General features: G+C 43.3%; 1 protein-coding gene across 1 annotated transcript in view; it reads right to left on the bottom strand.

Moving 5' to 3' along the window:
* The window catches only part of MMS22L (MMS22 like, DNA repair protein), an 881,591-nt gene that overhangs the window by 758,369 nt on the left and 95,447 nt on the right, over nt 1–27,775 (bottom strand). Inside the window, exon 7 of the mRNA XM_053712068.1 lies at nt 25,216–25,346. Coding sequence (XP_053568043.1) covers nt 25,216–25,346 — 131 coding nt within the window. The remainder of the gene's footprint in view (nt 1–25,215; nt 25,347–27,775) is intronic.

The following is a 27,775-nucleotide window of genomic DNA, read 5'->3' on the forward strand; positions in this document are numbered from 1 at the left end:
TTACAGGTAAATTTGTATTTATTTTAACTAGGTAGTTAGTAAATAGTTAATAACTATTTACTAACTAGTCTACCTAGTTAAAATAAATACAAACTTAGCTGTGAAATAAAAATAAAACCTAAGATAGATACAATGTAACTATTAGTTATATTGTAGCTAGCTTAGGGTTTATTTTACAGGTAAGTATTTAGTCTTAAATAGGAATTAGTTAGTTATTAATAGTAGGTTTTATTTAGATTTATTTTAATTACATTAAAATTAGTATGTGATAGGGTTAGACTTAGGGTTCAATAACTTTAGTATAGTGGCGGTGACATTGGGGGTGGAAGATTAGGGGTTAATAAGTGTAATGTAGGTGGTGGTGGCGACGCTGGAGGCGGCAGATTAGGGGTTAATAAGTGTAGGTAGGGGCGATGTAAGGGGGAGGCAGATTAGGGGTTAATAACTGTAATGTAGGTGGCGGCAGATTAGGGGTTAATGAGTGTAATGTAGGTGGCGGCGATGTCGGGGGCGGCAGATTAGTGGTGTTTAGACTTGGGGTTCATGTTAGGGTGTTAGGTGTAAACATAAATGTAGTTTCCCCATAGGAATCAATGGGACTGCGTTACGTAGCTTTATGCTCCTTTATTGCAGGTGTTAGGCTTTTTTTCAGATGGCTCTCCTCATTGAGGTCTATGGGGAAATCGTGCACGAGCACATAAAACCAGCTCACCGCAGCGCTGGTATTGGAGTGCGGTATGGAGCTCAATTTTTCTTTACACTGCAATATTGCCTGCTAACGCCGGGTTTTTGCAAACCTGTAATACAAGCCCTGTAGGGAGGTGAGCGGTGACAATAACTTGCAAGTTAGTACCGAGCAGCTCTTACCGCAAAACTCGTAATCTAGCCAAAAGTTAGCACTTACCTCAATAAAATCTGCCTGGCAGCAAAGCAGCTCACTAGGTTTGAGAGGTCCTTTCCCTCACATGGACCTGTGGAAATAATAATAAGGGCAGCAACTTTTATTTAAATATGAGGTAGGCGCAGTGAGAATTATGCCCCACAAGTTCACTTTGCTTAAAAGCCCCCAATGCTCTACTGAAGAGACTGAAATGGACTACAGCTACACCCTGGAGGAAAAAACAGCACATACTAGTACTGCAAATAAAATAATAGAATCTTGATTGAAGAATCTTTCCAGACACCTAACTTTACCACTTCCTTACTCTAACGTAGGCAAAGAGAATGACTGGGGTTGGAGGGAAGGGAGGTGATATTTAACAGCTTTGCTGTGGTGCTCTTTGCCGCCTCCTGCTGGGCAGGAGTGACATTCCCAATAGTAATTAGATGATCCGTGGACTCATCGTGTCATTAGAAAGAAAAACTCCGACCAGTTGAAGAAATGGGCAACCAGCACCCTTGGATCGCAAGGCTATCCTCTGTAGACAGGCTGAACTACCTGATCCACACGCTGTCTAAGAGAAAGGTCATTTCCCCAAACACAGAAAGGCGAAAGTCTGTAACTGACCACGGACCTCCTACCCTCAAGCCCAAAAGACTAGATCTGCATAAGGTTGAAGGATAGCACCCAAAGATCTAAATACCATGATATGACAAGGGGCAGTTCTTAGACTTAGAAGACAACAGTCTCCAGAATCCTTACTGGATCGGTCTCCCAAAATCCCTGCAACAGAAACAACAATGGGAGCCTTGCAGCTCCTGGCAGAAAAGGCAGGGTGATCCCTGCACTCAACGTACTGGAGCAAACGAAACGCTGAGAAAAAAAAGGAAGGACATGCTCAGCACTTCTAGAACAGATAATCCAACCCAAAACGGGAAGGAAAGAAAACTCTGCCACCGCAAAAGGAATGCGACTAGGCTACAAGAGTCGACATCCGGAAGATACTATAGGTGAAGACGTCAATTGTCCATCACCCGGAATACAAGGCCTCCAGAGGTCATTCACATCTCTAAACTCTACAGGAGTGGAAAACTATGGTTACGAGTCCCCAGGGACCCTTAGGAACCCCAATGACGTCTTGAAAAAAGTCGGTCACATAACAACAAAAAATAGTAGCACCTGGTTTTGCATTCAAGTACTAACCAGGCCCAACCTTGCTCAGCTTCCAAGATCAGCATATTCAGGGTGGAGTGGCCGTAGGCCCCTGAAAAGGACCATTTATATCGGAACTCCCAACCTTCCTCTAGAAGCGTTCAATCTATGCACTAGGCCCCATACCACGTAGTAGGATCTGAGCCCGGAGTCCAAATCAATAAACCAAGTGATATTCAGAATCCGACAGGATAATACGCACCACAAGGGTGACATTTACCCAAGGAACAGCAGATAGCTCCCAACCAGTACCTTTCTGGTACACGAACACCCCCACAACTGTCTACGGTCTAAGAAAAAGTAAACGTATGCTTACCTGATAAATTAATTTCTTCTATGGTACGACGAGTCCACGGATTCATCCTTTACTTTTGGGATATTATCCTCCTGCTAACAGGAAGTGGCAAAGAGCACCACAGCAGAGCTGTCTATATAGCTCCTCCCTTAGCTCCACCCCCCAGTCATTCGAACGAAGGTACAGGAAGAAAAAGGAGAAACTAAAAGGTGCAGAGGTGACTGAAGTTTAAAATCAAAAAATATAATCTGTCTTAAAATGACAGGGCGGGCCGTGGACTCGTCGTACCATAGAAGAAATTAATTTATCAGGTAAGCATAAATTTACTTTTCTTCTATAAGGTACGACGAGTCCACAAATTCATCCTTTACTTGTGGGATACAATACCAAAGCTACAGGACACGGATGAACGGGAGGGACAAGACAGATGGTTAAACAGAAGGCACCACTGCTTGAAGAACCTTTCTCCCAAAAAAAGCCTCAGAAGAAGCAAAAGTATCAAATTTGGAAAAGGTATGAAGCGAAGACCAAGTCGCGGCCTTACAAATCTGTTCAACAGAAGCATCATTTTTAAAAGCCACCGCTCTAGTAGAGTGAGCTGTAATCCTTTCAGGAGGCTGCTGTCCTGCAGGCTTGTATGCCAAACGGATGATGCTTTTTCAGCCAAAAAGAAAGAGAGGTAGCCGTAGCTTTTTGACCTCTACGTTTTCCAGAATAGACAACAAACAAAGAAGATGTTTGACGGAAATCTTTGGTTGCTTGCAAGTTGTGCAACAGACGCTCCTTCTTAGAGGAAGGATTAGGACACAGAGAAGGAACAACAATTTCCTGATTGATATTCCTATTAGTAACAACCTTAGGAAGGAATCCAGGTTTGGTACGCAAAACCACCTTATCAGCATGGAAAACAAGATAAGGCGAGTCGCATTGCAATGCAGATAGTTCAGAAACTCTTCGAGCCGAAGAGATAGCAACTAAAAACAGAACTTTCCAACATAGAAGCTTAATATCTATGGAATGCATAGGTTCAAACGGAACCCCTTGGAGAACTTTAAGAACTAAATTCAAACTCCATGGCAGAGCAACAGGTTCAAACACAGGCTTGATTCTAACTAAAGCCTGACAGAACGACTGAACGTCTGGAACATCTGCCAGACGCTTGTGCTTTAGAATTGATAAAGCATATATCTGTCCCTTTAATGAACTAGCTGATAGCCCCTTCTCCAATCCTTCTTGGAGAAAGGACAAAATCCTAGGAACTAATCTTACTCCATGAGTAGCCTTTGGATTCGCACCAATAAATATATTTACGCCATATCTTATGATAAATGTTTCTAGTGACAGGTTTTCGAGCCTGAATCAAGGTCTCTATGACCGACTCAGAGAAACCCCGCTTGGATAAAAACATAATTTATGCTTACCTGATAAATTTATTTCTCTTGTGGTGTATCCAGTCCACGGATCATCCATTACTTGTGGGATATTCTTCTTCTTCTTCTTCTTCTTCTTCTTACAGGAAGCTGCAAGAGGACAACCCACAGCAGAGCTGTCTATATAGCTCCTCCTCTCCCTGCCACCTCCAGTCATTCGACCGAAGACAAGCAAGAGAAAGGGGAAACCATAGGGTGCAGTGGTGACTGAAGTTTAAAAATAAAATATACCGGCCTTAAAATGACAGGGCGGGCCGTGGACTGGATACACCACAAGAGAAATAAATTTATCAGGTAAGCATAAATTATGTTTTCTCTTGTAAGGTGTATCCAGTCCACGGATCATCCATTACTTGTGGGGTACCAATACCAAAGCTATAGGACACGGATGAAGGGAGGGACAAGGCAGGTGCTTAAACGGAAGGTACCACTGCCTGCAAAACCTTTCTCCCAAAAATAGCCTCCGAAGAAGCAAAAGTATCAAATTTGTAGAACTTTGAAAAAGTATGAAGCGAAGACCAAGTTGCCGCCTTACAAATCTGTTCAACAGAAGCCTCATTTTAAAAAGCCCATGTGGAAGCTACCGCTCTAGTAGAATGAGCTGTAATCCTTTCAGGAGGCTGCTGGCCAGCAGTCTCATAAGCTAAGCGTATTATACTCCTTAGCCAAAACGAAAGAGAAGTTGCCGAAGCCTTTTGGCCTCTCCTCTGTCCAGAGTAGACAACAAACAATGCAGATGTTTGACGAAAATCTTTAGTAGCTTGTAAAAAAAACTTTAAAGCACGAACCACGTCAAGATTGTGTAATAGACGTTCCTTCTTTGAAGAACGATTAGGACACAGTGACGGGACAACAATCTCCTGATTGATATTCTTATTAGATACCACCTTAGGTAAAAACCCAGGTTTGGTACGCAAAACTACCTTATCTGCATGGAAGATCAGATAAGGGGAATCACACTGTAAGGCAGATAACTCAGAAACTCTACGAGCCGAGGAGATAGCTACCAAAAACAGAACTTTCCCAGATAAAAGCTTGATATCTATGGAATGCAAGGGTTCAAACGGAACCCCTTGAAGAACTTTAAGAACTAAATTTAAACTCCATGGCGGAGCAACAGGTTTAAACATAGGCTTGATTCTAACTAAAGCCTGACAAAATGCCTGAACGTCTGGAACATCCGCCAGACGCTTGTGCAAAAGAATAGACAAAGCAGAAATCTGTCCCTTTAAGGAACTCGCTGACAAATCCTTCTCCAATCCATCTTGGAGAAAAGACAATATCCTAGGAATCCTGACCTTACTCCATGAGTAACCCTTGGATTCACACCAATGAAGATATTTACACCATATCTTATGATAGATTTTCCTGGTGACAGGCTTTCGTGCCTGAATTAAGGTATCAATGACTGACTCGGAGAAGCCACGCTTTGATAAAATCAAGCGTTCAATCTCCAGGCAGTCAGTCGCAGAGAAATTAGATTTGGATGGTTGAAAGGACCCTGAAGTACAAGGTCCTGTCTTAGAGGCAGAGTCCATGGTGGAAAGGATGACATGTTCACCAGATCTGCATCCAAGTCCTGCGTGGCCACGCAGGTGCTATCAAAATCACTGATGCTCTCTCCTGCTTGATTTTGGCAATCAGACGAGGGAGCAGAGGAAACGGTGGAAACACATAAGCCAGGTTGAAGGACCAAGGCGCTGCTAGAGCATCTATCAGCGCTGCCTTGGGATCCCTGGACCTGGATCCATAACAAGGAAGCTTGGCGTTCTGGCGAGACGCCATGAGATCCAGTTCTGGTTTGCCCCAACGTTGAATCAACTGTGCAAACACCTACGGATGGAGCTCCCACTCCCCCGGATGAAAGGTCTGTCGACTTAGAAAATCCGCCTCCCAGTTCTCTACTCCTGGGATATGGATAGCTGATAGGTGGCAAGAGTGAATCTCTGCCCAACGAATTATCTTTAAAACCTCCAACATCGCTAGGGAACTCCTTGTTCCCCCTTGATGGTTGATGTAAGCTACAGTCGTTGTGATGTTGTCCGACTGAAATCTGATGAACCTCATTGTCGCTAGCTGAGGCCAAGCCTGAAGAGCATTGAATATCGCTCTTAGTTCCAGAATGTTTATCGGGAGGAGAACCTCCTCCTGAGTCCACGATCCCTGAGCCTTCAGGGAGTTCCAGACTGCCCCCCAGCCCAGAAGGCTGGCATCTGTAGTTACTATTGTCCAATCTGGCCTGTGAAAGGTCATACCTTTGGACAGATGGACCCGAGATAGCCACCAGAGAAGAGAATCCCTGGTCTCTTGATCCAGATTTAGTAGAGGGGACAAATCTGTGTAATCCCCATTCCACTGACTGAGCATGCAGAGTTGCAGCGGTCTGAGATGTAGGAGGGCAAACGGAACTATGTCCATTGGCGCTACCATTAAGCCGATTACTTCCATACACTGAGCCACCGAAGGGCGAGAAGTAGAATAAAGAACGCGGCAAGAATTTAGAAGTTTTGATAACCTGGCCTCTGTCAGGTAAATACTCATTTCTACAGAATCTATCAGAGTTCCCAGAAAGGAAACTCTTGTGAGAGGGGATAGAGAACTCTTCTTTTCGTTCACCTTCCACCCATGTGACCTCAGGAATGCCAGAATGATGTCCGTATGAGACTTGGCAATTTGGAAATTTTACGCCTGTATTAGAATGTCGTCTAAGTAAGGGGCTACTGCTATGCCCCGCGGCCTTAGGACCGCCAGAAGTGACCCCAGAACCTTTGTAAAGATTCTTGGAGCTGTAGCTAACCCAAAGGGAAGAGCCACAAACTGGTAATGCCTGTCTAGGAAGGCAAACCTAAGAAACCGATGATGATCTTTGTGTATCGGAATGTGAAGATAAGCATCCTTTAAGTCCACAGTAGTCATGTATTGACCCTCCTGGATCATAGGTAGGATGGTTCGAATAGTCTCCATCTTGAATGATGGGACCCTGAGAAATTTGTTTAGGATCTTGAGATCTAATATTGGTCTGAAGGTTCCCTCTTTTTTGGGAACCACAAATAGATTTGAATAGAAACCTTGACCCTGTTCCTCCTTTGGAACTGGGTGGATCACTCCCATAACTTGGAGGTCTTGAACACAATGTAAGAATGCCTCTCTCTTTATCTGGTTTGCAGATAATTGTGAAAGGTGAAACCTCCCTTTTGGAGGGGAAGCTCTGAAGTCCAGAAGATATCCCTGGGACACAATTTCCAACGCCCAGGGATCCTGGACATCTCTTGCCCAAACCTGGGCGATGAGAGAAAGTCTGCACCCTACTAGATCCGTTACAGGATCGGGGGCCAATCCTTCATGCTGTCTTAGAGGCAGCAGCAGGTTTCTTGGCCTGCTTACCTTTGTTCCAAGTCTGGTTAGGTCTCCAGACCGGCTTGGACTGGGCAAAATTTCCCTCTTGATTTGTATTAGAGGAAGTTGATGCCGCACTCGTCTTAAAGTTTCGAAAGGCACGAAAATTAGTTTGTTTGGTCCTTAACTTGTTAGACCTATCCTGAGGAAGGGCATGACCTTTTCCTCCAGTAATATCAGAAATGATCTCCTTCAATCCAGGCCCGAATAGGGTCTGCCCCTTGAAGGGAATATTAAGAAGCTTAGACTTTGAAGTAACGTCAGCTGACCATGATTTAAGCCATAGAGCCCTACGCGCCTGAATAGCAAAACCAGAATTCTTAGCCGTTAGTTTAGTTAAATGAACAATGGCATCAGAAACAAATGAATTGGCTAGCTTAAGTGCTCTAAGCTTGTCAAGTATATCATCCAATGGGGTCTCTACCTGTAAGGCCTCTTCCAGAGACTGAAACCAGAAGGCCGCAGCAGCAGTGACCGGGGCAATGCATGCAAGAGGCTGTAGAATAAAACCTTGTTTTTATAAACATTTTCTTAAGGTAACCCTCTAACTTTTTATCCATTGGATCTAAGAAAGCACAACTGTCCTCAACATAAGTCCTGTGTGGCAGAATCTATGGGAAACATTTTCTTAAAGACAGGAGGGGGAGAGAACGGAACACCTGGTCTATCCCATTCCTTAGTAATAATCTCTAAAAACCTTTTAGGTATTGGAAAAACATCAGTGTAAACAGGCACTGCATAGTATTTATCCAATCTGCACATTTTCTCTGGCACTATAATGGTGTCACAGTCATTCAGAGTAGCTAAAACCTCCCTGAGCAACACGCGGAGGTGTTCAAGCTTAAATTTAAATGTTGACATATCAGAATCAGGTTGAAGCATCTTCCCTGAGTCAGAAAAATCACCCACAGAAAAAAGCTCTCCTTCCTTAGCTTCTGCATATTGTGAGGGGGTATCAGACATAGCTACTAAAGCGTCAGAGTGCTCTGTATTGCCAGAGCGGTCTCGCTTTCCTCGTAACCCAGGTAGTCTGGATAATACCGCTGAAAGGGTATTATCCATGACTGCCGCCATGTCTTGTAAAGTAAACGCCATGGGCGCGCTAGATGTACTTGGCACCTCTTGAGCGGGAGTCCCTTGAGCGGGAGTTAAAGGTTCTGACACGTGAGGCGAGTTAGTCGGCATAACTTCCCCCTTGTCAGTTTCCTCTGGTGATAAATCTTTTAAAGACAGAATATGGTCTTTATAACTTAAAGTGAAATCAGTACATTTGGTACACATTCTAAGAGGGGGTTCCACCATGGCTTCTAAACATAATGAAAAAGGAGTTTCCTCTATGTCAGACATGTTTAAACAGACTAGCAAAGAGACCAGCAAGCTTGGAAAACACTTTAATGAAAGTAAACAAGCAAAAAATAAAAACGGTACTGTGCCTTTAAGAAAAATAAAAAAGGTCAGAATTTGAAAAACAGTGATAAAAAGCAGTAAATCAAATGAAATTTTTACAGTGTGTATTATAGGCTAACAGAACATTGCACCCACTTGCAAATGGATGATTAAACCCTTAGTTTCAAAAACGGATAAAAAAAAACGAAATAAACGTTTTTTAACAGTCACAACAAACTACTACCTACCTTCCCATACAATCGACTTTGGAAAGCACAAAAAACCATTCAGAGAGGTCCTAAGCATTCAGGGGACTCCTTCAGGGAAACTGGATGTCTCAGGTTGCAAAATCTAATGCACATTTAGGCGTGAAATTAGGCCCCTCCCACTTATGTATTCACAGTGAGAGGCCTAACAAAACTATCCCTAGGCAAAATTTAGCCAGCCATGTGGAAAAAACTAAGCCCCAATAAAGTTTTATCACCAATATGCATAGAAAAAACGTTTAAGCACTTCCAGCAAACGTTTTACATGTCAGTAATGTGAAAAAATAATAAGAGTATTACCTTTAACAGCAAGCATGATACTAGTTGTTGTTAAATCACTGTAATCAGACTTACCTCAGATAAATCCGGTATTAACAGCATTTTCTAGCATTTACATTTCTCTAGAAAAATTTAAACTGCACATACCTCATAGCAGGAAACCCTGCACGCCATTCCCCAGCTGAAGTTACCTCTCTCTTCAGTTATGTATGAGAACAGCAATGGATCTTAGTTACAACCTGCTAAGATCATTAAAGACCACAGGCAGACTCTTCTTCTAGTTTCCGCCTGAGACCAAAAATAGTACAACTCCGGTGCCATTTGAAAATAACAAACTTTTGATTTGAAGAAAAACAACTAAATTACACCACATCTCTCTAACTACTTCCTTTCTTGTCGAGAGCTGCAAGAGAATGACTGGAGGTGGCAGGGAGAGGAGGAGCTATATAGACAGCTCTGCTGTGGGTGGTCCTCTTGCAGCTTCCTGTTGGGAAGGAGAATATCCCACAAGTAATGGATGATCTGTGGACTGGATACACCTTACAAGAGAAATCAAGCGTTCAATCTCCAAGCAGTCAGCCGCAGAGAAACTAGATTTGGATGCTGGAACGGACCTTGAATCAGAAGGTCCTGTCTCAGTGGCAGAGTCCATGGTGGAAGAGATGACATGTCCACCAGGTCTGCATACCAAGTCCTGCGTGGCCACGCAGGTGCTATCAAAATCACAGAAGCTCTCTCCTGTTTGATTTTGGCAATCAAACGAGGAAGGAGAGGAAATGGTGGAAACACGTAAGCCAGGTTGAACGACCAGGGTACTGCTAGAGCATCTATCAGTACTGCCTGTGGATCCCTTGACCTGGACCCGTAACAAGGAAGTTTGGCGTTCTGATGGGACGCCATCAGATCCAATTCTGGTGTGCCCCATTGCTGAATCAATTGTGCAAACACCTCCGGATGGAGTTCCCACTCCCCCGGATGAAAAGTCTGACGACTTAGAAAATCCGCTTCCCAGTTCTCCACTCCTGGGATATAGATTGCTGATAGATGGCAAGAGTGAGTCTCTGCCCATCGAATTATTTTGGTAACCTCTATCATCGCTAGAGAACTCTTTGTTCCCCCCTGATGATTGATATATGCTACAGTCGTGATATTGTCCGACTGGAATCTTATGAATCTGGCCGAAGCCAGCTGAGGCCACGCCTGAAGCGCGTTGAATCCTGAGTCCACAAACCCTGTGCTTTCAGGGAATTCCAGACTGCACCCCAGCCCAATAGGCTGGCGTCCGTCGTCGCTATGACCCATGCTGGCCAGCGGAAACACATTCCCTGGGACAGATGATCCTGTGACAACCACCAAAGAAGAGAGTCTCTGGTCTCTTGATACAGATTTATCTGAGGAGATAAATCTGCATAATCCCCATTCCACTGTTTGAGCATGCATAGTTGAAGTGGTCTGAGATGCAAGCGAGCAAACGGAACTATGTCCATTGCCGCTACCATTAGTCCGATTACCTCCATACACTGAGCCACTGACGGCCGAGGAATGGAAGGAAGAGCTCGGCAGGTGGTTAAAATCTTTGATTTCCTGACCTCCGTCAGAAAAATTTTCATGTCCACCGAATCTATCAGAGTTCCCAGGAATGGAACTCTTGTGAGAGGGATAAGTGAAATCTTTTTTACGTTCACCTTCCACCCGTGAGATCTTAGAAAAGCCAACACAATGTCCGTGTGAGACTTGGCTAGTTGGTAAGTCGACGCCTGAATTTGTTCAGATAAGGCGCCACTGCTATGCCCTGCGGCCTTAGAACCGCCAGAAGGGACCCTAGCACCTTTGTGAAAATTCTGGGAGCTGTGGCCAATCCTAAGGGAAGAGCCGCAAACAGGTAATGCTTGTCCAGAAAGGCGAACCTGAGGAACTGGTGATGATCTTTGTGGATAGGGATGTGTAGATAGGCATCCTTTAAGTCCACGGTGGTCATATATTGACCCTCCTGGATCATTGGTAAAATAGTCCGAATGGTCTCCATCTTGAAGGATGGGACTCTGAGGAATTTGTTTAGGATCTTGAGATCTAAAATTGGTCTGAAGGTTCCCTCTTTTTTGGGAACCACAAACAGATTGGAGTAGAACCCCTGCCCCTGTTCTGTTTTCGGAACAGAGCAGATCACTCCCATGGTATATAGGTCTTCTACACAGCGTAAGAATGCCTCTCTTTTTGTCTGGTTCACAGACAATTGAGAAAGATGGAATCTCCCCCTTGGAGGAGAATCTTTGAAATCTAGAAGATACCCCTGGGTTACGATTTCTAAAGCCCAGGAGTCCTGAACGTCTCTTGCCCAAGCATGAGCAAAGAGAGAAAGTCTGCCCCCCTACTAGATCCGGTCCCGGATCGGGGGCAACCCCTTCATGCTGTCTTGGTCGCAGCAGCGGACTTTTTGGCCTGTTTACCCTTGTTCAAAGTCTGGTTAGGTCTCCAGACTGACTTGGATGGAGCAAAATTCCCCTCTTGCTTTGCAGCAGGGGAAGAGGTAGAGGGACCACCTTTGAAGTTTCGAAAGGAACGAAAATTATTTTGTTTGGTCCTCATCTTATTTGTCTTATCCTGAGGAAGGGCATGGCTTTTCACTCCAGTGATGTCTGAAATGATCTCTTTTAGTTCAGGCCCGAATAGTGTCTTACCCTTGAAAGGGATGGCTAAAAGCTTAGATTTTGATGACACCTCAGCAGACCAGGACTTAAGCCATAACACTCTATGCGCTAAAATGGCAAAACCTGAATTTTTTTTTTTATCACCTTTTTCACTTTACCCTTCCTAGTACTTAGGGTAGGCAAAGAGAATGACTGGGGGAGGAGCTATATAGACAGCTCTGCTGTGGTGCTCTTTGCCACTTCCTGTTAGCAGGAGGATAATATCCCACAAGTAAAGGATGAATCCATGGACTCGTCGTACCTTATAGAAGAAAATCGACTCGAAGGTTCGATAATATGAATTAGAACATAACTTTGTTCCTAACCAAAAGTGTGCAACTTCCAAGGAAGCGCCCATGCAACCACAAAATCCCAAGTATCAGTTCCAGAGAAAGAACGTTCCCAAAATGGAAATTATATCAGACATGAGCTTATTAAAACAAATCAAATACATCATTCCGGATCAAAATAAAAGTAAGGCAGCACCCACGGGTGAACGCTCAAGGTGAATAGGTACGCCAACAGGACCAGCCGATCAGAGGCCCCATTCACCCAAGCTCAAAACTGAACCGATACATAAAAGAAAGAAAAAAATTGAGAAGTCAAGGAGATTAGCTTCATCCCCAAACGTCTAACCCAGCTTGCCATCCGGCATCTAAGGCCTCGGAACCCTCGGCCCACTAGAACTGGAATCCTCCAGCACCACCAAAACATGCCTTAGTAGAACACGAAGACCGGCCAGCCTATAAAGGAGGGCAAAATCATTCCTCGCCGGATCGATAAACGACCCCGGCCCGAGGTTGGGGCCCCTGAAGCCTCAGATGCTGCTTCCCCAGAAGGCTTAACTGAATCAGACGGGTCCTGGTTGACAGAACACGGACAGTACCTTAAAAATATTTCATTCGGGAGATATATGTGAGCCAGCGCCATAGATATGGCCATGCGGAACCGTGCCGTAACCTCTGGAGGAAACAAGCCACCTTCCAGTGAAGGAGTAAAGGCCATAGGGATACCTGCTTGCATAGCAAAGGAAGGTTCTGGGGCACGCGCCTCACCGGGCATAGAATCCTCTGGGGATGATGGCTCAACGCACTCTAAGGTCCCTGAGTCGGGAGAAGAGAGTACTCTAGAACGGCAATCAGAACATAACTGATGGGCATGGATAACCCTGGCCATTTCATATTCATCACAAGACGCATTCTTCGCATCGGAGACATCCGTGTCTAAAAATAAATCACAATCCTCCATAATCTTGGGATTACAAAAATAACAAACACTAACTGGCACCATTTTTACGTGCCCAATGGCTGGAGCACTCACCACCTCAGGTGAACCAGACAACAAAGGAGCAGGCTCTCTCTCTGTCGCCACACATTTAGCATACTGAAGTGGAAAACAACGTAACCGCACCCGGTCACGAGGTGCACCGTGCCAGTCACAAAAAGAGCACACAAATCTAAAGAGATCTCGCCAATTGATAAGGCCGTCATGTTCAAAAAAGCCATGAGCCAAATTATTACTACACATTAGCAGATAGAACCACATAAACATGATTAAAAAAAAAGTCCCCCCTGTTCAATAACCCCCATCAGGAGATATTAACCTATGAATCCTATTTTAAGATAAAAGGAGTACCACTGGGACCCTATCTTCTCATTAACATTACATTCACATAATGAAATAAAATGAAACGATCTTACCGGAATCTGCGCTGTGGAACAGGAACACGGCCCTTCAAGTGTAACAGATAGTAGCCTCACTTCTGACATGGACTTGAGTGAATAAAAGCAGGCAGCAAAACTCGTCAATGCTGACTGCCAAGGAGCTGTTAATATGAGTCGGGATGGTTTTGCAGAAAGACTCTCCCTGCATCTCCGGACTCTAACCTTCATCTATGCTCTCACTGAGAGGCTGACAGGATTAGTTAAAACCCCAGTCCCATTTCGAAGAGTACTACCCTCCATAAGAGACAATCTCAAACTTCTGACACTTCTCTGCCAACCTCCTGTGACGAAAGGCAAAGAATGACTGAGGGAAGTGGGGGAGGTATTTGAAGCATTTGGCTGGGGTGTCTTTGCCTCCTCCTGGTGGCCAGGTTCTGAATTCCCAACAGTAATGAATGCAGCTGTGGACTCTTCCCGTTTAAGAAGAAAAGGTATTTAAAAATGAATATTGTTTCTGGCCACTTTGAAATGGCTGCCAAGCTCTGCTCACTGATGACATCACGATCTGGGCTGCATTAAACACTCACTAGTTACACAAGGCTAACTAGTTTGATTCAGAAGACTGAAAAATAAAAAGTGCATAGATGTAGCCCAGATTGTGATCTGGAGCTTGGCAGCCATTTCAAAGTGGCCAGAAACAATATTCATTTTAAAATAACTTTTTTACTGTTCCTGCTGCATGATATAGAAATGGGTGCATGAAGCTATTTGCAGTCTAACCTAAGGTAAGTCTTTAAGATGACTAATGTGTAGACTGTCCCTTTAACTGACCATCTTCCTAAAAGTTAAAGGGACACTGTACCCAAAAATTTTCTTTTGTGATTCAGATTGAGCATGAAATTTTAAGCAACTTTCTAATTTACTCCTATTATCAAATTGTCTTAATTCTCTTGGTATCTTTATTTGAAATGCAAGAATGTAAGTTTAGATGCCGGCCCATTTTTGGTGAACAACCTGGGTTGTCCATGCTGATTGGTGGATAAATTCATCCACCAATAAAAAAGTGCTGTCCAGAGTACTGAAACCAAAAAAAAGCTTAGATGCCTTCTTTTTCAAATAATGATAGCAAGAGAACGAAGGAAAATTGATAATAGGAGTAAATTAGAAAGTTGCTTAGAATTGCATGCTCAATCTGAATCACAAAAGAAAATTTTTGGGTACAGTGTCCCTTTAAGCCAACAATAAGTAAACACATATTTTTTCTTTCTTTCAATGTTTGCTGCACAAATAATCATTAACTCAATTTATATTAAATTATCCAATTAATTTTGAGAGTTTAAAGAGACATGAAACCCAAACATTTTATTTCATGATTCAGATAGAGAACACAATTTTAAACAACTTTCCAATTTACTTCTATTATTTAATTTGCTTTCTTCTCTTGTTATTCTTTGCTGAAAGGTTTATCTAAGAAAGCTCAGGAGCAGCAAAGAGCCTAGGTTCTAGCTGTTGATTGGTGGCTGCATATATAGAGTGATTTTCATAGGCTCACCCTTGTGTTCAGTCAGCAACCAGTAGTGTATTGCTCCTAACAAACCATACCAAGAGAATGAAGAAAAACTAAATTTATGCTTAACTGATAAATGTATTTATTTCTTGACACGGTGAGTCCATGGATCATCTCTAATTACTATTGGGAATATGACTCCTGCCCAGCAGGAGGCGGCAAAGACCACCACAGCAAACCTGTCAAATATCACCCCCCTTCCCTCCAACCCCAGTCATTCGACCGAAGTAAAGGAAAGAAAGAAACAAGGGTTATAACACTAAAAACTGTCTAAAGAAACAGGGCAGGCCATGGACTCAACGTGTCAAGAAATAAATAATTTTATCAGGTAAGCATAAATTTAATTTTCTTTCTAAAGACACGGTGAGTCCACGGATCATCTCTAATTACTATTGAGAATCAATACTCAAGCTAAAGGACACAGATAAGGGAGGGACAAGACAGGGAACCTAAACGGACGGCACCACTGCTTGAAGAACCTTTCTCCCAAAAGAAGCCTCAGCCGAGGCAAAAGTATCAAATTTAAAGAACTTGGGAAAAGTGAGTAGAGAGGACCAAGTTGCAGCCTTGCAAATCTGTTCCACAGAAGATTCATTTTTGAATGCCCAGTAAGAGGAAAAAGCCCTCGTAGAATGAGCAGTGACTCACTTAGGAGGCTGCTGTCCAGCAGTTTCATAGGCCAAGCGAATTATACTCTTCATCCACAAAGAAAGAGGAGTAGCCGTAGCTTTCTGACCCTTACGTTTCCCAGAGAAAACAACAAACAGACCCAAGGACTGACGAAAATCCTTAGTCGCCTGTAAATAGTATTTCAACGTACGCACCACATCTAGGTTGTGCAGCAGACGCTCCTTATGAGAAGAAGGGTTAGGACACAAAGAAGGAACAACAATTTCTTGATTAATGTTCCTATCCAAAACCACCTTAGGAAGGAACCCCAACTTAGAACGTAAAACTACCTTATCAGAATGAAAAATAAGGTAAGGGGATTCAAACTGCAACGCCGAGAGTTCTGAGACTCTGCGAGCAGAAGAAATTGCAACAAGAAACAAAACTTTCCAAGATAACAACTTAATATCTAAGGAATGCATAGGCTCAAATGGAGCCTGCTGAAGAACTTTAAGAACACGATTAAGACTCCAAGGAGGAGTAACAGGTTTGAACACAGGCCTGATTCTGACCAAGGCCTGACAGAAAGATTGCACGTTTGGTACATCCGTCAGACGTTTATGCAACAAAATAGACAAGGCAGATAATTGACCCTTCAAAGTACTTGCAGATAAACCCTTCACAAAATTCTAGGAATCCGAAATCGTCACAGGTTTACGAGCCTGAATCATGGTTTCAATGACCGACTCAGAAAAACCACGCTTAGATAAAATTACCAGATCCTGCGAGGCCATGCCGGTGCAATGAGGATCACCGACGCCCTCTCCTGCTTGATTCGAGCAACAACCCTTGGAAGGAGAGTGAACGGAGGAAATAGATATGCTAGACTGAAATTCCAAGGAACCGCCAGAGCATCTATCAGTACAACCTGAGGATCCCTTGACCTCGACCCATACCTCGGAAGCTTGGCATTCTGTCGAGATGCCATGAGATCCAACTCCGGCTGTCCCCATTTGAGAACCAAGTTGGCAAACACCTATGGATGAAGTTCCCACTCCCCCGAGTGAAAGGTCTGTCTGCTCAGAAAATCCGCTTCGCAATTGTCCACTCCTGGAATGTGGATCGCAGATAGACAGCAGTTGTGGGTCTCCGCCCACTGAATGATCTTGGTTACCCCTGAAATGGCCAAGGAACTCCGAGTTCCTCCCTGATGATTAATGTAAGCCACTGAGGTTACGTTGTCCGATTGAAACCTGATAAACCGGGCTGAAGCTAACTGAGGCCAGGGCAGAAGAGCATTAAAGATTGCCCTTAACTCTAGAATGTTTATGGGGAGAACAGACTCCTCCCGAGTCCATGTCCCCTGAGCCTTTAGTGAGCCTTAGACTGCTCCCCAACCCAGCAGGCTGGCGTCCGTTGTCACAATCACCCAGGTGGGTCTGCGAAAGCAGGTTTCCTGTGAGAGATGCTCCTGAGACAACCACCATGGAAGAGAATCTTAGAGATAAATCACAAGAGGGTGTTATACCTTAAAATCCAATATCACGGTTCAACAATATAAATGTATTGTATTATATATAGAGATAATCAAAATAAAAATGGATCAAAGACTCAATAATCTTAATGTAACATCCACACACTTATAATTTTAGGGACAGTCTTTCAAAAAGAGTTCAAATGTTAAGCGGCAAGATGAAGATTCCCAAAGACAGACTTCACCATGTATGTGGTAGGCAGCACTCTTTCTCCTTAGCAGGTAGTCTTTCTAAAATATATCCAAAAACAAAGAGGCGCCAAGATGTGTGTATCAGTAGTATACATACAAAATGCACACAGCAAAATCAAGCACAGGGTACTCACAATTAGAAAGAGCACACCAATGTGCTTGTGGATGCAGGCTGGTTATTGCATCTAACTAGCTAGCTATTCCCGGTCTCTGGAACTGAAACCTCAACGGTCTGTTAGTTTAGTAGTGGCAAGTTCACACAAGGAGAGTTGAAGCAGCGGTGTCCAAAAACAATGTTTATTACAACAAATATAAAAGACACCTTTACAACATTCCTATTCAGAGAGCAAAATAAAAGATGTAATAATAGCAAAAGTATTAATCTTTTATTTTGCTCTCCGAATAGGAAGAGGCCTGACAAAAAGATTGAATATCTGGCACATCCGCCAGACGCTTGTGCAACAAAACAGATAAGGCAGAGATCTGCCCCGTTAGGGAACTCGCTGATAAACCCTTCTCCAATCCTTCTTGGAGAAATGTTAAAATCCTGGGAATCCTAACTCTACTCCATGAGTAGCCTTTGGATTCACACCAATAAAGATATTTGTGCCATATCCTATGATAAATCTTTCTAGTTACAGGTTTACGCGCCTGAATTAAGGTATCTATGACCGAATCAGAGAAACCCCGCTTGGATAAGATGAAGCGTTCAATCTCCAAGCAGTCAGTTGCAGAGAAACTAGATTCGGGTGAAGGAAGGGTCCCTGAATGAGAAGGTCCTTCCTTAATGGAAGTTTCCAAGGTGGCAGGGATGACGTCCACCAGATCGGCATACCAAATCCTGCGAGGCCACGCAGGAGCGATAAGGATCACTGATGCCTTCTCCTGCTTGATTCGAGCAATAACCCAGGGAAGAAGTGCAATGGGGGGAAGAGATATGCTAGACTGAAGGACCAAGGAAACACCAAGGCATCGGTCAGTTCCTCCTGGGGATCCCTGGACCTCGACCCGTATCTCAGGAGCTTGACATTCTGACGAGATGCCATGAGATCCAACTCTGGACGACCCCATTTCAGAACCAGGTTGGAGAAAATTTCCGGATGGAGTTCCCACTCTCCTGGATGAAAGGTCTGCCTGCTCAGAAAATCCGCCTCCCAGTTGTCCACCCCTGGGATGTGAATCGCCGACAGATGGCAAGAATGGGCCACCACCTACTGGATTATCTTGGCTACCTCACTCATCGCTAAGGAACTCTTTGTTCCTCCCTGATAATTGATGTAAGCCACCGTCGTTATGTTGTCCAACTGGAATCTGATGAATTGAGCCAAAGCCAACTGAGGCCAGGCCCGAAGCGCATTGAAGATCGCCCTCAGCTCTAGGATGTTGATGGGAAGGAGAGACTCTTCCTGAGTCCATACTCCCTGAGCTTTTAAAGAGCCCCAGACTGCTCCCCATCCTAAAAGACTGGCGTCCATTGTTACAATCACCCATGAAGGTCTGCGAAAGCATGTCCCCTGGGACAGATGATCCAGAGACAACCACCATTGAAGAGAGTCCCTCGTCTCCTGTTCTAGGATTATTCGAGGAGACAAATCTGTATAATCTCCATTCCACTGCCTGAGAATGCTTAGCTGCAGAGGCCTGAGGTGAACCAGAGCAATCGGTATGATGTCCATTGCCGCCACCATCAATCCGAGAACCTCCATGCACTGAGTCACTGACTGCTGAGGAGTGGACTGAAGGGCTCGACATGTATTCAGAATCTTCGACTTTCTGGCCTCTGTCACAAACATTCTCATGGATATAGAGTCGATTAGAGTTCCCAAGAAGGGTACCCTTGTCTGCGGAATTAAAGAACTCTTTTCCAGATTTACCTTCCACCCGTGAGTCCTCAGGAAGGATAGCACTATGTCGGTATGGGACATTGTTTGCTGATAAGATGATGCCTAGATTAGAATATCGTCCAGATAAGGCGCCACCGCAATGCCCCGTGGTCTTAGAACCGCCAGCAGAGACCCCAGAACCTTTGTAAATATTCTGGGTGCCGTGGCCAGACCGAAAGGAAGAGCCACGAACTGAAAATGTTTGTCTAGAAAGGCAAACCTCAGGAACTTGTGATGATCTCTGTGGATAGGAACATGAAGATATGCATCCTTTAGATCCGCTGTCGTCATAAATTGACCCTCCTGGATCAATGGAAGAATGGTACGAATAGTTTCCATCTTGAAAGATGGAACTCTGAGAAACTTGTTTAGACTCTTGAGGTCTAAGATAGGTCTGAAGGTTCCCTCCTTTTTGGGAACTACAAACAGATTGAATAAAAACCCTGTCCCTGTTCCTGTATTGGAATGGGACAAATTACTCCCATGGAAGATAGGTCTCTTACACAATGTAAGAACGCCTCTCTTTTATCTGGTCTGCAGATAATCTTGAAAAAAGAAATCTTCCTCGGGGGTAAGAATTTCTGAACTCCAGTTTGTATCCCCGAGACACTATTTCTATAGCCCAGGGATCCTGAACATCTCACACCCAAGCCTGGGTGAAGAAGGAAAGTCTGCCCCCTAACAGATCCGGTCCCGGATCGGTGGCAAACCCTTCATGCTGACTTGGAATCAGCAGCAGGTTTCTTGGATTGTTTACCATTGTTCCAAGATTGGTTGGGTCTCCAAGTAGACTTGGATTGCGAATAGTTTCCTTCCTGTTTAGAAGAAGAAGAAAAGGAATTTCCCTTGAAATTTCGAAAGGAACGAAAATTACTTTGTCAACCTTTTTGCTTGGTTCTCTTATCCTGAGGGAGGAGATGACCCTTGCCTCCCGTGATGTCAGAGATAATATCCTTCAAGCCAGGTCCAAACAGGGTCTTTCCCTTGTAAGGAATTGCCAGAAGCTTAAGACTTGGATGATACGTCCGCAGACCAAGGTTTCAACCATAAGGCCCTGCAGGCTAAGATTGAAAAACCTGAACTCTTAGCCGCCAAATTAGTAATTTGCAGAGAAGCATCTGTAATAAAAGAATTAGCTAACTTCAGAGCTTTAATCCGATCCTGGATCTCTTCTAAAGAAGTCTCAGATTTAAAAGACTCCGTAAGATAGTCAAACCAATAAGCTGCCGCACTAGTGACTAACAATGCACGCAGCCGGTTGCAATAGCAAACCCTGGTGAACATAGATCTTTTTCAGTAGACCCTCTAACTTCTTATCCATGGGGTCCCTGAAAGCACAACTATCCTTAATAGGAATAGTAGTTCATTTGGCCAAGGTGGAAATAGCCCCCTCCACCTTAGGAACCGTCTGCCAATGTTCACTGACATCGTCAGCTATAGGGAACATCTTCTTGAAAATAGGGGAAGGAGAGAATGGAATACCTGGTTTCTCCCATTCCTTAGTAATAATTTCCGAAGTCCACCTGGGAACTGGAAAAACATCAGAGTAAGAAGGAACATCTAAGTATCTATCCAACTTACTCAATTTCTTAGGAATGACCACTACTGTGGAATCACAGTCATCCATCCAAAGTCACTAAAACCTCCCTGAGTAACGGGCGGAGGTGTTCTAGTTTAAACTTGAAAGAAACAACTTCTGAATCAATCAAAGGTAAGGAACTCTCTGAGTCTGAAATCTCACCTTTCGACAGAACCTCCCTACCCTCCATCTCAGAGCCCTGGGAGGGTACGCCCGAGATTGCTATCATAGCATCAGAAATTTCATTAACCTCATAGTTATTCTTCCTTTTACGTTTGCCTTGAAAAATAGGAAAGGCAAATAACGCATCTGAAAGTGTAGAGGACATAACCTCAGCAATGTCTTTTAATGTAACCGCAGAAGAAACAGAGGTACATTGCATTGCTTGTGCGGGCGTTAAAGGTTGGAACGCTTGGGAAGAAAGCTGCAGCATACTCTGCATCTCATCACTAGACACCTGAGAAGCATTCGCCTTTGATAAATATTGACCATGAAAAATCTTTTCTCTACAGTTTAAAACCCTCTCAATACATGAGGGACAAAAAGTAACTGGTGGTTCCACATTAGCATCCAAACATATGGCGCACGTAACATCTTGTACAGACTCTAAATTCATCTTAGAATTGTACAAATCCTTTTATATATATATGTTGTTACTGGCCCTTTAAATTTTAAACTGAACCTTTTTTACCGTTGTAAAATAGAAATCAGATTGAACTGAAATGCTTATGAATTTTGAGAGAATAACAGGGTACTATGCCTTAATTTAACTGCAAGTTATGTTCCTGTTAAAATAAACGTGTTATGAAAACACTTAAACACCTCTATGCCTCAGCAGCTCTGCTGAGGCGCCTACCTGCCGACCAGACACGCTGTAAATCCCGGTGTCGTCTCAGAAGCGCTAGCAACCGCTTATTAAATTAAACCTTATGGATCCAGAGTAAAGAGACGTCCCCGCCCTGTTAGCCTGAGAGACAATGAGCCGCACCGAGAAACCGGTACCTCCTCCAGATACCAGACTGTCTGTAAGACTGCGCAGTGACAATACTAAGCGCGCAAAATGTCGGCCCCGCCCTTCGTGGGCGTTAAACACTACACAGCCCTATCGCTTGAAATAAATAAAATGTGAATTCTTATACAGCTTTCTCCCTGCCCATACTTAGAGAGAATCAAGTCCCAAGTCAGAGGCTTCATTAGCCTGATAGAAATAAAGTCAGATTAAAGTGCCTGCTTCCTTCTGAGTTTTTATTCCCAGAATAAAACGGTTGCACTTACCTCAATGCTGTCCGACAGCAGGACAGTCCATCAGGTGTAAGAGGTCCTCTCCCTCCTATAGCCCTGTGGAAATGATAAAGCCTGAGTTAGAGATTGCTTAGGCCATCATGGGGTAAGGGCAGCAGAAATTATGGGATGCGCAGTGAGAATCATGTCCCACCAGTTCCCATTGCTTTAAAGCCACCAAATGCTCTCCTGTAGAGACTGATAAGGACTACGGCTACACCCTAGGAGAAAGCAGCACACTCTGGCACTACTTTGAAAATAATAAACTTTTGATTGAAGAATCTATTCTAACACCTCACTCTGCCGCTTCCTATCACTAACGTAGGCAAAGAGAATGACTGAAGTGGGAGGGAAGAGAGGAGCTATATATACAGCTCTGCTGTGGTGCTCTTTGCCTCCTCCTGCTGACCAGGAGGTGTAATCCCATAAGTAAGGATGAAATCCGTGGACTCATGTTGTCTTTAAAAAGAAATTACCCTTTCCTCCCGTAATGTCCGAAATAATTTCAGCCAAGCCCAGCCCTTGTAGGGAATCACCAAAAGCTTAGACTTAGACAAAACATCTGCAGACCAGGATTTCAACCATAAGGCTCAGCGGGCCAGAACGGCAAAACCAGAAATCTTTGCTCCCAGCTTAATAACCTGTAGGGAAGCATCCGTAATAAAAGAATTGGCCAACTTAAGGGCCTTGATCCTATCCTGGATCTCTTCCAGGGGAGTGTGTCTGAATAAAATCAGACAACGCATCAAACCAGTATGCCGCAGCACTAGTGACGGTAGCAATACACACCGCAGGTTGCCATTGTAAACCCTGGTGAACATACATCTTTTTGAGCAACCCCTCCAACTTCTTATCAGTAGTATCCTTAAAGGAACAACTATCCTCTATGGGAATAGTGGTTCTCTTAGCCAAAGTGGAAATTGCTCCTTCCACCTTGGGAACCGACTGCCAAAACTCCTTGATAGAGTCAGCAATAGGAAACATCTTCTTAAAAATAGGGGATGGAGAAAAAGGGATACCAGGTCTCTCCCATTCCCTAGCAATAATCTCTGTAGCCTGATCAGATACAGGGAAAAACTCCACCATGGAAGGTACATCAAAATACTTGTTTAGCTTGCTAGACTTCTTAGGATTGACTACGACCGTAGAGTCGGAGTCGTCCAAGGTAGCCAAAACCTCCTTAAGTAACAAACGGAGGTGTTCCAGCTTAAACCTGAAGGATACAACTTTAGCATCAGAAGAAGGAATTACAGTCTGAGATTTCACCCTCAGATGCTACCGAAGTATCTTCCTCCTCAGATTTCTGGGAGGGAACATTCGGAATAGCCACGACTGTATCAGAAACCTTACTCACTGATTCTTTACATTTCCTCTTACGTTTTCCCTGCGGCATGGGAAAAGCAGACAGCGCATCAGATACCGCAGAAGACATGAGGGTAGCGATGTCTTGGAACGTAACTCCAGGAGGAGTTTGAGAGAAAGCGCAGGGCACCGCATGTGGGACGATAAAATTTGGGACACTTAAGGAGAAAGCTGCGGCATATCTTGAACATTGTCAGAAGACCCCTGAACAGCATCCGCCTTAGACAATGTTGGCTCAGAAAAAAAGTCTATCCCTGTAACTTAAAGTTCTCTCAATACAAGAGGAACAGAAAGGGATTGGTGGTTCCACGCTAGCATCAAAACAAAAAGAACATGTAACAGTTTGCAGGGCCTCTTGGTCCATTCTTTACTCACAACTGAACAAATTAGAATTAAGTAAACTTATATTTTAAGTTGAAATTAACAAACAAAAACCGTTACTGTCTCTTTAAATTTTTATACGTAACTGCTTTATTTTTACTGCAAGAAAATGAAAAAAACTATCACAAACACTCCGGACAACCTCTACACCTCAGCTTAGCTTTGCTGAGGTGCCTACCTGCCTAGCTGACACCGGAGTGTATATCCTGCTAGAAGTTCAGACTCAACTTATAATACTGTATAATGCAGTCCGGCAACCGTAGCACTGCTCATAAGCTGCAATTACGTTGTCTCCCCTCTGGAACACAGGAAGTGAAGGGGAAAAGGAGCGCAACAGAAATTTGCCGCCTCAGCTAGCCCTGCCCATCGTGGGCGTATCAAAATTAACCTCCCGTTCTGCAAAATGTACTCTGAAGTAAAGCCGCCGGGAGTAAGTGAAAACACACCACACATTGAGCCTATATCTCTTCGTCCCCAGTGCCTGCAAATACTGCCCCTTTTAACATTATCCCCTAATTCTATAGGAGAATGCCTCTTGTGTCCCATCAAATAAATGAAAGTGCTATCTTTTTCCTGCATAGTTCCAGAAAAATAAAGTCAGCACTTATCTCCATGAAATCTGCCAGGCAGCAAGGCAGCTCACTAGGTTTGAGAGGCATGTTCCCTCACATAGACCTGTGGAAGAAAAAACAAAGACTGAGTAATCTTACTCAGGCTTTTAATGTTAGGGCAGCATTAACTACATGGGAGGCACAGTGAGGATTGTACCCCACAAGTTTCCATTGCTTAAAAGCCACCACTGCTCTACTGAAGAGACTGACATGGGCTACGGCTACACCCCAGGACAAAGCAGAACAAACTTGCACTGCTGTAAAATAACAAAATCTTGATTGAAGAATCTTCTTCCAAACACCTAAACTTTACCACCCCCTTGTTTTTAACGTAGGCAAAGAGAATGACTGGTGTTGGAGGGAAGGGCGGTGACATTTAACAGTTTTGCTGTGGTGCTCTTTGCCGCCTCCTGCTGGCAGGAGTGATATTCCCAATAGTAATTAGAGATGATCCGTGGACTCAACGTGTCATTAGAAAGAAAATTGATAATAGGAGTAAATTAGAAAGTTGCCTAAAATTGCATGCTCTATCTGAATCGTGAAAGAAAAAAACTGGGTTTCATGTCTCTTTAAGTTACATTATAAATAACAAATGCTATTATGAATAATATTGATAAGTATTACACTACCCCCAAACGGCTACTTGATAATGCTTCCTGGCTGGAAAAAATTTCTGTAGAGAACTGAAGATAATTTAAAACCTGAAGACTTTCTTTTTTACCTTAGTATATCTGCTTGCAGCTAGACCAATCAAATCACATATTAAGTTTTCACAATGGTCTTTAAAAAGGCCAACATTAGTTAGGTTTTCCCCAATCAAATTAATAAACTGGTGAGCGTATACAACTTGACCTAAAAGAAGAAAAAAGAAGAAAAAAGAAAAATAAAGTCAGGATTACAATTTTAAAAAATAAATAAAATAAAAAAGTAAATATCATATACCTTTAAAGTAAAAGAAAACAAAGCCAAGGAAAATTTACAGGAGATATAGAGCTGCAAAGTATTTACAGCTTGTGAGAATTTATAATCTGTTTTATATCACATCCAGTAACACCTTATTGATTTGTAGAACACTGCAACCTTATCTGATGGCATCTGTGGAGAGGGACTATTAGCTGTACAGAAGCTATGAAGCCACTGGGGTCCTATAAACTACTTCTATCAACATGTTTATAAGACTAAGCCTGCATTCTGACTGAGGCTAGACTGTGATAAAAATCTGAGGCAAGCAAAATATATTAGTGATGTGAAAAAAAGTATTACAGTTTATTCAGTAAAAAGTTGAATTTTACAGGGTTTTTATTTTCTTACATTTTGACAGCCATATGGTGATTGTAAAAAGTAAACACTACTTTACTAGACTTCATGAAATAAACATATCTCAGGTACATTTGTATATTTGATAGGACAAGGTCTGATAGATATGTGTGTGTATTTTGGGGTACTAGTTACTGCAATCTGTTGTCACTCTACATATAAAAGATAATAATATTAATAAGAAAAAAACAACCAAACCAAACTGATGGCAAAAAAGTAAATTTATGCTTACCTGATAAATAAATTTCTTCTATGGTACGACGAGTCCACGGATTCATCCTTTACTTGTGGGATATTATCCTCCTGCTAACAGGAACTGGCAAAGAGCACCACAGCAGAGATGTCTATATAGCTCCTCCCTTAGCTCCACCCCTCAGTAATTCGACCGAAGGTACAGGAAGTAAAATGAGAAACTAAAAGGTGCAGAGGTGACTGAAGTTTAAAATAAAAAATATATAATCTCTTTTAAAATGACAGGGTGGGCCGTGGACTTGTCGTACGCTAGAAGAAATTAATTTATCAGGTAAGAATAAATTTACTTTTCTTCTATAAGGTATGACGAGTCCACGGATTCATCCTTTACTTGTGGGATACAATACCAAAGCTACAGGACACAGATGAACGGGAGGGACAAGACAGATGGTTAAACAGAAGGCACCACTGCTTGAAGAACTTTTCTCCCAAAAATAGCCTCCGAAGAAGCAAAAGTATCAAATTCGTAAAATTTGGAAAAGGTATGAAGCGAAGACCAAGTCGCGGCCGTACAAATCTGTTCAACAGAAACATCATTTTTAAAAGCCCATGTGGAAGCCACCGCTCTAGTAGAGTGAGCTGTAATCCTTTCAGGAGGCTGCTGTCCAGCAGTCTCGTATGCCAAACGGATGATGCTTTTCAGCCCAAAATAAAGAGAGGTAGCCGTAGCTTTTTGACCTCTACGTTTTCCAGAATAGACAACAAACAAAGATGATGTTTGACGGAAACCCTTGGTTGCTTGCAAGTAAAACTTCAAAGCACGAACCACGTCCAAGTTGTGCAACAGACGCTCCTTCTTAGAGGAAGGATTAGGACACAGAGAAGGAACAACAATTTCCTGATTGATATTCCTATTAGTAACAACCTTAGGAAGGAATCCAGGTTTGGTACGCAAAACCACCTTATCAGCATGGAAAACAAGATAAGGCGAGTCGCATTGCAACGCAGATAGTTAAGAAATTCTTCGAGCCGAAGAGATAGCAACTAAAAAACATAATTTATGCTTACCTGATAAATTTATTTCTCTTGTGATGTATCGAGTCCACGGATTCATCCATACTTGTGGGATATTCTCCTTCCCTACAGGAAGTGGCAAAGAGAGCACCCACAGCAGAGCTGTCTATATAGCTCCTTCCTTAGCTCCACCCCCCAGTCATTCGACCAAAGGCTAGGAAGAAAAAGGATAAACTATAGGGTGCAGTGGTGACTGAAGTTTTTTAAATAAAAATATACTGCCTGTCTTAAACAGGGCGGGCCGTGGACTCGATACATCACAAGAGAAATACATTTATCAGGTAAGCATAAATTATGTTTTCTCTTGTAAGATGTATTGAGTCCACGGATTCATCCATACTTGTGAGATACCAATACCAAAGCTTTAGGACACGGATGAAGGGAGGGACAAGACAGGGACCTTAAACGGAAGGCACCACTGCTTGTAGAACCTTTCTCCCAAAAATAGCCTCCGAAGAAGCAAAAGTATCAAATTTGGAAAATTTGGAAAAAGTATGAAGCGAAGACCAAGTCGCCGCCTTACAATTCTGTTCAACAGAAGCCTCATTTTTAAAAGCCCATGTGGAAGCCACTGCTCTAGTAGAATGAGCAGTAATTCTTTCAGGAGGCTGCTGGCCAGCAGTCTCATAAGCCAAACGGATGATGCTTTTCAGCCAATAGGAAAGAGAGGTAGCCATAGCCTTTTGACCTCTCCGTTT

The sequence above is a fragment of the Bombina bombina genome, chromosome 4 (assembly GCF_027579735.1).
Source record: "Bombina bombina isolate aBomBom1 chromosome 4, aBomBom1.pri, whole genome shotgun sequence".
Classification (NCBI taxonomy): domain Eukaryota; kingdom Metazoa; phylum Chordata; class Amphibia; order Anura; family Bombinatoridae; genus Bombina; species Bombina bombina.